General features: G+C 37.7%; 1 protein-coding gene across 2 annotated transcripts in view; it reads left to right on the forward strand.

Annotated features, from left to right (window-relative positions):
• The window catches only part of DMTF1 (cyclin D binding myb-like transcription factor 1), a 48,012-nt gene extending 35,653 nt beyond the window's left edge, over nucleotides 1-12,359 (forward strand). Inside the window, exons 9-18 of one of the 2 annotated variants that reach the window (XM_006891440.1) lie at nucleotides 1,099-1,131; nucleotides 1,896-2,005; nucleotides 3,150-3,378; nucleotides 4,423-4,574; nucleotides 6,387-6,596; nucleotides 7,899-7,984; nucleotides 10,362-10,517; nucleotides 10,940-11,320; nucleotides 11,885-12,026; nucleotides 12,232-12,341. In XM_006891440.1, the coding sequence (XP_006891502.1) occupies nucleotides 1,099-1,131; nucleotides 1,896-2,005; nucleotides 3,150-3,378; nucleotides 4,423-4,574; nucleotides 6,387-6,596; nucleotides 7,899-7,984; nucleotides 10,362-10,517; nucleotides 10,940-11,320; nucleotides 11,885-12,026; nucleotides 12,232-12,341 (1,609 nt within the window). Of the gene's footprint in view, nucleotides 1-1,098; nucleotides 1,132-1,895; nucleotides 2,006-3,149; nucleotides 3,379-4,422; nucleotides 4,575-6,386; nucleotides 6,597-7,898; nucleotides 7,985-10,361; nucleotides 10,518-10,939; nucleotides 11,321-11,884; nucleotides 12,027-12,231 lie in introns of both variants that reach the window. The other variant, XM_006891441.1, reaches the window with a different exon arrangement.
• The last annotated feature ends 1,417 nt before the right edge of the window (nucleotides 12,360-13,776 follow it).

A 13,776-nucleotide genomic window follows, 5' to 3' on the forward strand; every position in this document is an offset into this window, starting at 1 on the left:
ATTTCCTCTGGGGTGGCTAGTACAGGTGATGATTCTGCTACAGGTGGTGATTTACCAGAATTGCTGAGTCAACCCGAGGGCAGGTCAGTAGTGATGCAGCTCCCGCCGGGCTGCGGCTCCCGCCGGCTGTAGTGCATCTTTTTACCACAAAGCATAGTAGCGTTCCTCCAGCAATCGGGTGATGAGACTATCCACGTTCAGCTCCCCGTCCACCAGTTCATCCTTTTTCTGACGAGTCCACTCTCCGGACGATTCCCCCAAATGGACTCTTCATGCATCTCTCCATGTGTAAAGCAACTTTTTGTGGTGTGACTTTTCTCTTTCTCGCTGTTTTCTTTATCACATTGTTCCTGGGCCGGGGCTCCAAGCCGCCTGCCCGCGCTCCGCCATGCGCTGCGGCCCCACCCCGAAATTGTTTTTATAGAATTAGAAAAAGGAATAAAGGAACCAAGAAGAATGTGAATGGATTTTATTAACTATTCATAAAATTTCCATGCAACACAGGTATTAAAGATTGAAGCAGTCTTTCAAAATTATTAAATGGGCTTTCTTTAAAAGATCATTTTCTTGGCTATCTTGAGTACTTGCTCACAGAAAAAAAGAGCTGTTAAAAGAATTTGTCACATGCTCATTTACAGTAGATAAAGTGAAAATAATTCTTTCAGTGCTTTGAGAGAATTTGCCATTTGCTTGTAGTTCTGGTTTACAATATACCCTCTTAGTCTTTATGAATAGCTGTGATTTTAGAATGCCCTAATTTTCAAGTTATGACAAGTTGGGCAACATAGAAGAAACTGTGATTATTTTAAATACTGGCTATCCCTAGAGAAAATTGTGTTTATTGTTGAAATGATTACATGTGTTGCTGCGTTTTTAGTTTTGCTTTTTTCTTTTAATAGAAAGGAAAGAGCTTTGATTTTTATTACTCTTTGAAAATTATATTGGCTACTTTTAAAGTACTATACATTTGCAGAGTTATTTAATTTCTAGTTTTCTAAGTGAAATAGTTGCTTTGTTGAAATAAGGGTTTGATTTTACTAAACTTTTGCATTTCCTTGTACTAATTTGTCTTTTTATAAATTTTCTCTAAACTTGTAGATATACACCTGAAGAAATTGAAAAGCTCAAGGAGTAAGTTTTGCATTTTTTCCCCTTACTTCTGATTTTTAATAAAGTTTTACTTTGAAAATTTCAGGCAGACTGGTATAATTTAATACTTACTAAGCATAAGTGACTATCATAAAAAGAGTTTATCAGATCCATACCTGCAGAGTAACTTTTCCATGAAGGATAAATGTAGGTTCTATTTATAAGTTGCCAGTGTCTTCCTCAGACCTTTAAAAAGAGGGTTTCCAGAAGAGAGTGTGTATTCATTGAATAATGAGGCAGATTATCTCCTTGTAAAGGCTGTTAACTCTCAGGAAATAATCCTTTTCCTCCATTGAGTTAGAGCCACAAAGGATGATTTAAAGGACTGCATGGATCATGGAAACAGTTAAAAATACAGCCTGTTACTTTGATAAAGACCTGTAAAATCGATTCATATGTCTGCAGAAGAATTTAAGAGTATGCTCAATGGGGGAAAAATCTGGGGCTTGCCTAGGAGATTGTGTCAGTAACCTTAGGGGAAATTTGGTCTTTTTTGAACACATATCCAAGTTATTTATTTCTTCTCCGACCCAGGAAAAAGGCAATTGCTGCCTGTTTTTTTTTTCACCCACAGACAACTGTGGACCCCAAAAAAAGGCCACACTTTCAAACTTTGGCTCTCAAAGTATTGCTGCCCACAACTTCCAAACCAGTCAAATGGGAAGAAGAAGAATGAAGAATAAATGATGAAATTAGAAGGGAGAAAACAGTTGAACCAAATGCTGATTGGCAGACTCTTGTTTTAGGCTCCGGATAAAGCATGGCAATGACTGGGCAACAATAGGTGCGGCGCTAGGAAGAAGTGCGTCTTCCGTCAAAGATCGGTGCCGATTGATGAAGGATACTTGCAACACAGGTACCATTGAGTGCTCTGGACAGTGTTTTCTTATCAACATTTGAGCTATCTGCCTTCTCTTTTAGAAAAAACCCAGTTTCCAAGTCTCGATTTCTCATGAAACTTAATAGAGCTAACCTCTTGTTTTTGTGCTTTTCCCTAAGATGACAGACAGTATTTATAGAGACAAAACATCTCTGTTCTGAATGGATTTAGGTTTAGCATGTTTTCATTTTCTAGCAAGCACTTTAAAACTATTTCCTTTAGGAAAATACTTGCATCAAGGTACACAAAGAGAAGTGGTTTTCATTTACTACCCTTATTTTTTCATGAAAAAAACCCCTCTAAATCAGATATGTAAATCTGCCATTCTGTGACTTAGCCAACTTAGAAAATAGAATCAAATGAGTACTTTAAATTGGAATAAGCCCAGAGGGTCATGTAACATGCTACTTGGGCCACAGAACTACTTGTTAGCATAAATTGGAAGAATGTTGGACTTTTACTCTGTGTTGCCACATATTGCTTCTAATTAGTAGACAGACAAGATTTGGGATAATGGTGTCAGTCTGATGTTCACTAAGAGCCCATAAGTTATCCATCTTGTTCCTCATTATTCATCTTATAAATAGTGACATTTATTTATTCTGATAGTTTGATGGCTAAGGAGTTGCACCAGCAACACAGAGGCAGGCAGTTCAAATCCAGCAGCTGCTCCATGAGAGAAAGTTGGTTAGTCTCTCTAAAGCCTCTGAAAGCCTGCTATGAAACATATCTAACTTGATAGCAATGAGTGAGTGACTTCTGCAAACACAAAGAATATGATGTGTGTACGAAAAATCCATGTGTTTCTATGTCGTCTTAAGTTAATCGTGAAACTTCTCTAACCCATTACCATCATGTTGATTCCAACTTAATGGTCATTCTCCTTGGTTTCTCTAAGGCTGTAAATCTTAATAGGAGCAGAATTAGTCCTGTTCCTCCGAAAGGTCTAAATATTCCCTTTTTTACTAAGAACCTTAACTGAGATTATGTGGTTCCTCACCACAGGGTGTTAAATTCTTAGCTATTGCCAGTCAGTATTTAGAAACCCAGGGCTGGATTTGATTTACAGAAAGAGAAGGGCAGCATTGGTAGTCTGGATGGTTTTCTTTTTTTTTTCCAGGGAAGTGGACAGAAGAAGAAGAAAAGAGACTTGCAGAAGTGGTTCATGAACTGACAAGCACTGAGCCAGGTGACATAGTCACACAGGGTGTGTCTTGGGCAGCTGTGGCTGAACGAGTAGGTACTCGCTCAGAAAAGCAGTGTCGCTCTAAATGGCTCAACTACTTGAACTGGAAGCAGAGTGGGGGTACCGAGTGGACCAAGGAAGATGAAATCAATCTCATCCTCAGGTTTGTGTTCATTTTAATTTTTTTTATTTAAAGCAGCTCAATTGTTGTGAATAGCTTGAGTTTCTTCTGGTTTTCCCAATCCTAATATCCAAAAAACATCCTTTCCATGTCCAGCCACTGTTTAAGATCCTAAATATTTCATATTGAGCTCTTTTTGTTTTGTGTTTGTTCCTTTTTAGTGGCGTTAGTGCTCGTACAAAGTACCAGATTGAAGGCGTGGAGACTGAAGTCCTCTCTATATCCACAGAACAGGTATGGCACAGGCAGTGGCAGCGCAGCTTTTCTGCTGTCCCACCAATGTGCCTCAGTCTTAGCCAAGCTGGAGTATATATAGGGTAAGAGGCCTTTTTCAGTCTCCATGCTCTTCAATCCATGGCTACTATGTATGCTAAGACTGCCAGGAAGGGGTTTGAGTCTACAGTTAACCTCATCTCTTTAAAGATACACTTCCATTTCATGCAAATCCAAAAGCCTTAAGGTAGAACCTCAAACTTGCTTAATCATTGACTCAGAGGAACAAAATACACACAAAAAATTATTTAAAGACTGAATAGAAACTGCCATTATGGTTACATAATGAAAAGCAAAATCATCTTGTAGTTAAAACTAAAAGTAAGTGGACTTTTAAAACCTCAAATTTAGTTGTATTTGTTGGGTTTTTGTTGTGGCTACAGTGTATTTTTCATTTTGGGTGGCTTTTTTTGTTGTTTTGTTCGTGTTGAATTCATCATTATAAATAGCTCATGTCTAAATAGTATTATTACATACGTGGGAAAGCTCAGATCCAGGAAATCCAGGAAAGGCAATGAAACACTGCAGGAAACTATAGCTAAACCTCATGCTCCATTCCTTTTCCCTCACAGTGCTTCACTTGAGTCTAACCGTTCACAGTTCAGTCCATTGTCTATCCCTTTTCTAAAGGGTGTTCTAAAGTGTGTGGTGTAACTTGCCAGTTCCTTTTAGCACTGCCATTGTTTAGTCAGAAGAGAGTTATTCTGGTGAAATAAAGCAACAACTAACAGATGCTTATTTTATAATCTATAGGATAGCAGAGCTTGACGTTGCTGATGAGAATGACATAAACTGGGATCTCCTAGCAGAGGGATGGAGCAGTGTCCGTTCACCACAATGGCTTCGCAGTAAATGGTGGACCATCAAAAGGCAGATTGCAAATCATAAAGATGTTTCATTCCCCGGTAAGGTGTCATCTACTTTTTAAGTCTTTCTCTTCGTTTATCATACTTAATTTTCTTAGGTTTTGGAAGTTCCTTATCTCAACTGAAGAGAGAACCTGGTATATTTTTCCTTCAAGTCTGTCCTAGTTAGGTAACTATCTTCTCTAGAGAAAAGGTGATGCGATTTGTCATTCTCAAAGCACCTAAAATGAAAAGAAACATAATTTAAAGACATTTTTTGCATTCCTACGTAAACTATGGAGAAAGACTAATTTTATATATGTAACTCTCATTCTGTACAGTCTTGTGTTTTTGGTGTTGGTTTTTTTTTTTAAAGCAACATGTATTTTTTTTTAAAGCATTTCTTCCCATTTCATTTTTCCCATTCATTTTTGCACATTTTGCTCCCTACCCCACAGTTCGCTTTTATCTTTGAAAAGGGGAAAAAAATTCTTTCATTGTTATACCTCCCCCCCGCCCAGGTCCACAGTCTACTTTACTATGCATTTCTTTTTCTGGAATCTTGTCATGAAAATACTTTCCCTCATCTGTTTCAATATAGTATGTATCATTTATCCCATTTTCCCTAGGTTCCCCCCAACCCTGATGTCAGTCTCATTTTATAACAGGGGCACTATGCAGTATTTGTCCTTTTGTGACTGAGATATTTCACTCAGCATAATGTCCTCCAGGGTCACCCATTTTATATAATGGTTTATGAGTTCCTTGTTTTTCAGTGCAGCATAGTATTCCATTGTGTGACTATACCACAGCTTCCCTATCCATTCATTTGTTGATTTTTTTCTAAAAATTTGTTTAGATATGTTTTCGGTGGTAATTTGTACAATAAAGATGATGAAAATTCTTATACACTGTGTGAATCTAGAGAATATTTCAGTTTATACATTTAAAAAATCTGGCATTGAAATCAGAATAGTGAATGAATACTAATGAACATATGTTCATATGCCAGCATCAACTGAGGAGATGAGTGCAGCTTTCACTCAAAACTCACTGGCATCTAATTAGAACCAGCTCATACCTGACACTCAAAACTCACTGGCATCTAATTAGAACCAGCTCATACCTGACCCTAAGCAGTAGGTTTTCAAAGTCCATAAATCATTTGGGAGATTACTCATCTTTCTCCCATGGAGCTGATGGTGAATGTCGCCTACCAAAGAAGTGCTGCTTTTGTGTTAGCAACACAGCTCCTTGCTGATTGCACATATTATCACATGCAAACAAAACAGTGCTGAAGATCATTCAAAACTGGTTAGAACAATACATAGAGAACTGCCAGCCATTGAGGTTAGATTTAGAAGAGGCTTTGGCACCAGAGATACCATTGCTGTCAGATGAAAAGATGTCACTGAAAGCAAAGAATACCAGATTAAGGTCTATTAGCGTAGCAAATTATGGCTAACATTGAGAAGAATGAGAAGACAATTGTGCTCATGTGAAACCTAAGGCTGTTATGCAAAAAGCGCAAGAGAACATAACCTGGTTTAAAATTAAGGTGTTACATCCTTCTCCATACCTATTCAGTCTATGCTGAGCAAATTACTCAAGAAGCTGGACTCTGAAGAATGTGGCATTGGGATTGGATAAAGATTCATCAGCGTTATGCACATAACACAGTCTCGCTTGCTAAAAGTGAGGAACACTTGCTGCAGAACAGGGCAGGCAAGCTGTAGTTTAAAAATACTTTAATTGTAACAAGTATGCATTATTGTTATTCCAAATCGTTCCTTCCTCACTCCCTTCTCACGTCTCATTTGCTGCTGGTCTTTTGGAGTATCAATGTTTTTTTGTCTGCCCATCTTCCTTCAGTTTTAATAAAAGGTCTTAAACAGTTACATGAGAACCAAAAAAACAACCCAGCGCTTTTCGAAACTAAATCGGGACCTGGAGTTCCAAACAGTAGCTCCAACTCCAATGTACAGCATGTTCAGATCAGAGTCGCCCGCTTAGAAGAAAATACAGCTCTCTCTCCAAGCCCTGTGACAGCACTGCAGATTCCAGTCCAGATCACCCATGTTTGTAAGTGTCTCAACCGCACAACTGCTTGCTATTTGTTGATAAAAAAACTACATGATTTTGTTATTGATTCCACATACTTTACCTGGAATATTTATGGACATTTTCTTAAATTGATGAGTTTAAAGGAATTCACAGTATCTTAACTCAGTATTTGCCCAAAGGATCATTTATAGGATGCACTGGTAAACTGCTCAGCCACTAGAACTATTTCACTTCATAAATCATACTACATGTAGGTTTTCAAGCAAGGAAATACAGTTTAGAAAGTGGCAGATCATACAAACTAATTCACCAGAAGATGCATAGATTAGGAATGGATATGTGATAAATTATGTAGGATTCAGATTGAAAAGAATTTTTCTTCAGAGATAAGGCCAGCTAACATGCATGTCATCCTTATGCAAAGCCATCTAATCTCTCTGTAGTGTCATTGTTAGTAAATGTGCTATGTAAGCAAACACTCTCATTGGGAAGGATTTTCTAATCCACCCATCAGTTTTAGCATTCAGGTTAAAATATCTTAACTGTGTATCTGGTTCTGGGATACACATACTTTTTCAGGCAACATAGATCATTCTGGAATAGCAAATTTTATTTCACTTTATTTAACAACCCTGGATTAGCAGTCAAGCACTTACCTTGAGCCACTAGGACACCTTTTAAATGCATCTGATCTCTTAAGATGCTATTCAGTCTCCCAAGTGTGGTAATTTTTAAAGTCCTTTTCATCCTCACAGGTGTTTGGTGAGAGGTAGAGATTTTGAGAAAGGTACCTTACTTGCCCAGGTTCACACTGCTGAGAAGTAATAAGCTAGAATTAAAACCAGATGTTTTGGTGCTCAGAAACTGTTGTTCACCATTCTGTCTCAGGACTGAATTCTTTTTTACCAGGTTCCTGTCTCTTTGCAGGTTAGTCTTACTGTGTCCCTCGTGTTAGAAACATTTTATGAACTTTATCAAGTGTCAGCAAATCTTTAAGAGGTCAGATACTAAATAAGGGTTGTAGGCCATATGAGTCTGTCAGCCCTACTTGTATGAAAGCAGTCAGAGAAAGTACATGACTATGGGTATGTTCCACTATTACTTTTATTTTAAAAAACCCAATAAGCAGCAAGCTATATTGGACCAGTGACAATCCAGGTAAATTCATTAGCTTTCTCCTCACTCAGCAACTAACATAAATTGAGGTTTCTAGGCAAATTATTCAGTGTGATTAACTTCATAATAAATGTTTGCTCAAGCATACTGGGAAAATTTAAATTTGCCAAGTATTTTATTCATTTGTCTCTGTTTTTACCCCAGCTTCAAATGACTCTCCTGCGGCTACTGTTGACTCAGAAACCATAACACTAAACAGTGGAACACTACAGACGTTTGAGATTCTCCCAGTGAGTAATCATTGACTGCATCAAATTTTTTTTCTATAATTATATTTTATTAATTTTCATAAACATTTACAGAGATTTTGGGCTTCCACTCATTCATTGTTGCACTTGCATCAAATTGATTAAGGTCCTTGTACAAAAGAAAAAGCAGTTGGAATCGTTTATTTTTTCATATAAGCAATTCCATCTGTGAATTTGAAGCCAATTACAAAACTAGACTTAATACTTAAGCGTTTACAATTAATCTTCCCACCACAATATTTAACCAACAGTTAAATATATATATATACACACACACACACACACTGTAAATTTTTTTTAAGGCTAAATTTTGTTAATACCCTATTTCATATCAGTTACTAGAGAAAAGGCTTGGGAACAAATTGATGGGCTAAGAAAAGCAGTGTGGCAGATACTTCAAGTTAAATATGGGGTTACCATAGGACTCAAGAATTCCAAACCAGCTTACCCCAGGAGAAATGAAAAAGCTTGTAACACAAAAGCTTGTAACATTCACATACTAAGATTTTAAAATAAGAATTTTCTTTTTCCTGACCATTGCTATTGCTGTTTGTTGTTTGGTGCTTTTGAGTCAAGTACGACTCATAGTGACCCTGTGAACAAAAGATCTGAACCCTGTTCTATCCTGCACCATCCTCTGCACATTGAAGTGTCCATTGAAGAGCCCATTGAAGCAGTCACCGTGTCATTCCATCTGGTTGAGGGTCTTCCTCTCCTTCACCGACCCTCCACCCTTCCAAACATCATATCCTTCTCTAAGGAATAGCATAGCAACATGCCCAAAGTATGTGAGGTGAAGCCTCATCATTCCTACCTCCAACGAGTACTCTAGCTGCACCCTCTCCAAGACATAGCAGTTTTCTTGGCCATCCATGGGATGTTCGGTGCTGCTTCTCCAATACCACAGCTCAGAGGTGTCAGTTCTTTTTCTGTCATCCCTATTCACTGTCCAGCTCTCAGATGCATAGGAAGTGATTAGAAAGACTGTGGCCTGAATCAGACATACCTTATCCCTCCAAATGACATCACTACTCCTTAATTATTTGGAGAGGTCCCTAACTGATTTTCCCAGTGTAGTGTGTCTCATTTCCTGACTGCTGATACGAAGGGTGTTGATTGTAGATCAAGACAAAATGAAGCTGTTGACAGTTTCAGTCACCTCCATCCATCATGACACTGCTTATTGGTCCAGTGGTAAAGAATCTGTTTTCTTGATAGTGAGACACAGGCTGCATTCCTTGATCATCTGCAACAAGTGCCTCAAGTCTTCCTCACTTTCAGCAAGCAAGGTTGTGTTATCAAAAGTCTAGAATAGTTCATAAGATAGGTAACAGCCAGCAGTTCGAACAGAATTTATAAGAGGCCATGGCACCAGGGATACCATTGCTGATGTCAGATAGCTCCTGGCTGAAAAAGAATACAAGAATGTGTATTTATGCTTTATTGTTTATGCAAAAGCATTTGGCTGTGTGGATCATAACAACTTGTGGCTGACTTTGAGAAGAAAGGGAATCCCAGAACACTTAAAATTGTGTTCATGTGGAACCTATACCTGGACATAGTTGTATGAACAGAGCAGGAGAACACTGCATGGTTTAAAATTGAGAAGGGAGTGCATCAGGGTTGTAGTCTTTCCATACTTATTCAGTCTGTATCCTGAGCAAATTATCTGAGAAGATGGACTCTATGAAGAGGAGTGTGGCATCAGGACAGGAGAGACTCAGTTCTTAACATTATACTATAAAAAAATCTAATCAAAGGGAGCTCTGGTGGCATAGTGGCAAGAAGGTATACCACAATCCCAGAGGTATGCTGTTGGAATCCACCAGATGCTCTGCTTGAGAAGGAGGGGCAGTCTCTTCCTGTACCAGTTAGATCCAATCTGATGGTACACACACACAAAAAAATAAATGTTCCTAATCACACCTTTTTAGAATATGAAGTTTTTAATTTTTAACTGGAAGATTGCTACCAAGGAAGGCTAAAGGAGAAAAAGATAAAACACTAATTTATTGACTAGAAGCAGTGACATATAGCAGATAGGCTGAAACCAGGTCATACTATGTTAAAACACCAGGCTGTTTGGATTATGTTTGTAATGTGGGATTAAATAGATTTGGGACTATTTTAGTCTGATTTTGGAAAGTTCTGGGTGGTGATAGGTTTGTGCTTGAGTACTAATGTAAAGTTTAAACCCTGTGTTAAGAAAAGCCTGGCTGTCAGCCTCCATACATTTTACAATCAAGAACACCCTGAGTAGCACATGGGCTTGCTGTCATTCAGAATCTACTCAGAAGTGGAATTTGGTTTTGAAGTACACAAGCTTAATCAGTTGTACTATTTTTTCCTTTTCTTTTAGTCTTTCCACTTGCAGCCCACTGGCACTCCAGGCACCTATCTACTTCAGACCGGCTCAAGCCAAGGCCTGCCCCTCACTCTGACTGCTAGTCCCACAGTAACCCTGACTGCCGCTGCTCCTGCTTCTCCTGAACAGATCATTGTTCATGCTCTATCTGTATGTTGACATGAATAAAATCCTTGCTTTTTCTAGTTTACAGAAGATTGGGCTAACTAGTAAATCACATTTAAAGATTATCTGTCCATTCCCCTGCAGTTGTAATATTACAGAATCTTTGTGCGTTACCTCTAGATGGGAAATTTATTTCAAGTACTGGAGTACCTATGTGAAATGAGGATTAGCTGATCCAGAATTTTATAAGGTAGCTTAAATTATTCTACCAACCTTACTCCAGAAAGTTTTGTACCAGTAGGATAGGAGATGAATTACAGTGTAGAGATAAAGCATTAAGAGAACAAGGACCTCAGTGGATTTAGAGGACAGGGGTTGTAGAGTTAAGAACGCTGCAGACTAAAGATAGAGATACTAGTAGGTTTCATTTTATTTTGTCATTAATAGGTGTTTTTAATGTTTTATAGCCAGAACATCTGTTGAACACGAGTGACAATGTCACAGTGCAGTGTCACACACCAAGGGTCATCATTCAGACTGTTGCCACAGAGGATATTACTTCTTCCATATCCCACACAGGATTGACCATAGATGGTGATACCCAGTCATCTGATTTTCCTGAGCCTCCGGATGCACTAGAAGCAGATACATTCCCAGGTGCAATCCATCAGCCTAAAGTGACTGTGGAGCCATCATTTAATGATGCTCATGTATCTAGATTCAGTGATCAAAATAGCACAGAACTGATGAATAGCGTTATGGTCCGAACAGAAGAAGAAATCTCTGATACTGACCTTAAACAAGAAGCAGACTCACCCTCTAATTTAGCCAGTGCTTATGTTACTGAGGTAAGTTGTACTCGAAAGAACTTAGACCCTTAGGAGTCTGCCTTGAGCTGTAGAAAGAAGCCTAGAAATAATTGCCAGGGAGATAGCCCCTGGTGCGTTCAATTCTTCTGTAGACTCAGTATAATGCCAAATCTTCATAAGGATCTGCTAGTCAGCAGTGTTGCTACTGGCAAAAGACAGTTTGTAGCAAGAAAACCATGTTCTAGCTTTCCAAGGGTCATCTTTTATAATAAAAATAATCTTTTATAAATAAAACTTTTCTCTCCAATAGATTGAGAAAAAATTACTGGCAAATTTTCTTAAAGGTAGTTTTTTGAAGGTTTTTGTGATTCAGCTTAGGAACTTCACAATGGAACAGCAGTGTTTCTCCTATGTGACTATAATTGGTTTGGTCTCTTTTTACTAAGGTACATCAACCTAGATAATTTTATTTTCCAACATTTCTGTTTCTTTGTATTCTGATTATAAAATAGGATCATATTTGATAGTTAATTCATAGCAAACCTATAAATGCCTGGGATATGAGAGTATCATCTTTTTTCCCCCCCCCCCAATATGATGTAGGATTTAGAATCTCCTACCATAGAAGAACACGTTGACCAAACAACAATTGATGATGAAACAATACTAATTGTACCTTCACCACATGGCTTTATCCAGGCATCCGATGTTATAGATTCTGTCCTGCCTTTGACAACACTAACAGGTATTGTAGCTTATATGGTTCTGATAAACCTTAAAAGAAAAACTGGGCAGACAAGGCATTAATTCCTTTGGTTTAGTCTTTCTTGATCCAACAATAGTCTTTTCACTTAAAGCTTACATATTAGTAGAAGAATGCTTAAATCAAATTTTTTGGCATAGGGTAGAGAGTGCATACATAGACTAACCTGTACCTTAATTTACTGTAGATCCTATACTTCAGCATCATCCAGAAGACTCACGTATCATTGAATCATCTTTGTGCAGTCCTATTTCAGAAGACTCAAAGGATGCTGAGGACTTGGTAAACTGTCAGTAGGTAATTCTTGGAAACAGGATGGTTGAAGCAAAGAAGCCACACTGTTAATTGCAACATCCAAAGAAATAAAGCAGCACCATCCAAGGAACTTAATGTACCATCCTTCTGGCTTTTAAATATCTATAGTGCTTAAACCATACACATTGTTGCTGCTATAACTTACCTCCTTTTATCATCTGAGGTCCAGTTTCAGAACTGTAGTTTTGGAATATGGCATTGATCTCTGTATAGTGTTGTCAGTGGGGAATTTTATTCACTTCAGCTATTGCAAAAAGTTTAAAAGCACCAAAGCTTTAAAAAAGGCTTTAAAAAGCCGTCCATCTTTAAAGATCAGACATGGTTCTCCATGTTACAGGTCTTTTTACAGTCCAGAAAAGTCACACTGATAGGATCTTAGAGCATATCAGTGGTCTTCTAAATGACCAGCATACAGAGACCTAGGAAATTACTATGGCTGTTTACTTTAAGGGGTTTACTCCATTAGCTAGCAATGAGAGCTGATTTAGGCAGGGTAAAGTGGAAAGCATTAAAGTTTTAAGTCACTACGGATTTTTGTTTTTATTCTTTTTTTTAAAAAAAAATCTTACTTGGAAAAGAAATGTAAGACTTTTAACAGACCCCACATGAACTTAAGCAGAGTTTTTAACCCCCTCAGAAACCACTGTCATCAGTTTACAAAGTTAGCACTTTGAAGTAAAATTGAAATGAGGAAGATGTAATGTTTACCTTTCATACCATGACTGTTTCGAACATACTTGGGTATACAAATTATCCAGGAAAAAAAAGTTTAGAGGAGGATTGCTATTTGCCATTCATTCAGTGCATTAGTTTGGTAGGGTACAGTATAACTTCTCAGGCAATTTGAATCAAACAAAATTTGCCTCTATAGTAAAAGGAAACAAATCAAGTCATTCCTCTACTAGGAGGTTTAGCCAAGACTAGCCTCTATAGAAAATTCACAAAAAATGTATAAATTATTTTATTTATTATTGTAATTAGATCTTCACCATCAAAGTTGTCTTTTCACCGTCTGTTTTGTTAACGTGAATAAAATTGTAGTTATAAGCAAAAGTTGGTTGCATAGGGAACAATAATTGTATATTCAGTTTAACAGAAATAAAGAGTATTTGTCTTAAAATTAAGATTTTGGTTGTTACATAGCCTATTCGCCATGCAATTAACATTATAAAAAATTTCTTTGAAAAGTGAAAATTACTTGTGCTGTTTGAACTTGGAGTTGGAATGTTTAAGCTTCCTAAAGAAAAAGTGATCTATATGACATGTCTCCCCTGCAAAAGGGAATTTAATTTATTTAACATGAAAATCATGTACCAGACTCCTACAGGAGATTCTTCAGTATACATTTTCCAGCTCTATTCATAGTCCTAATAAAACAGCTTTGCAGAGTCCTGGTAAGTTTTTGTCCTTGAGAGCC

Source organism: Elephantulus edwardii, unplaced genomic scaffold (assembly GCF_000299155.1).
Source record: "Elephantulus edwardii isolate Elephantulus edwardi_28Jun2011 unplaced genomic scaffold, EleEdw1.0 scaffold00098, whole genome shotgun sequence".
In the NCBI taxonomy this organism is placed as follows: domain Eukaryota; kingdom Metazoa; phylum Chordata; class Mammalia; order Macroscelidea; family Macroscelididae; genus Elephantulus; species Elephantulus edwardii.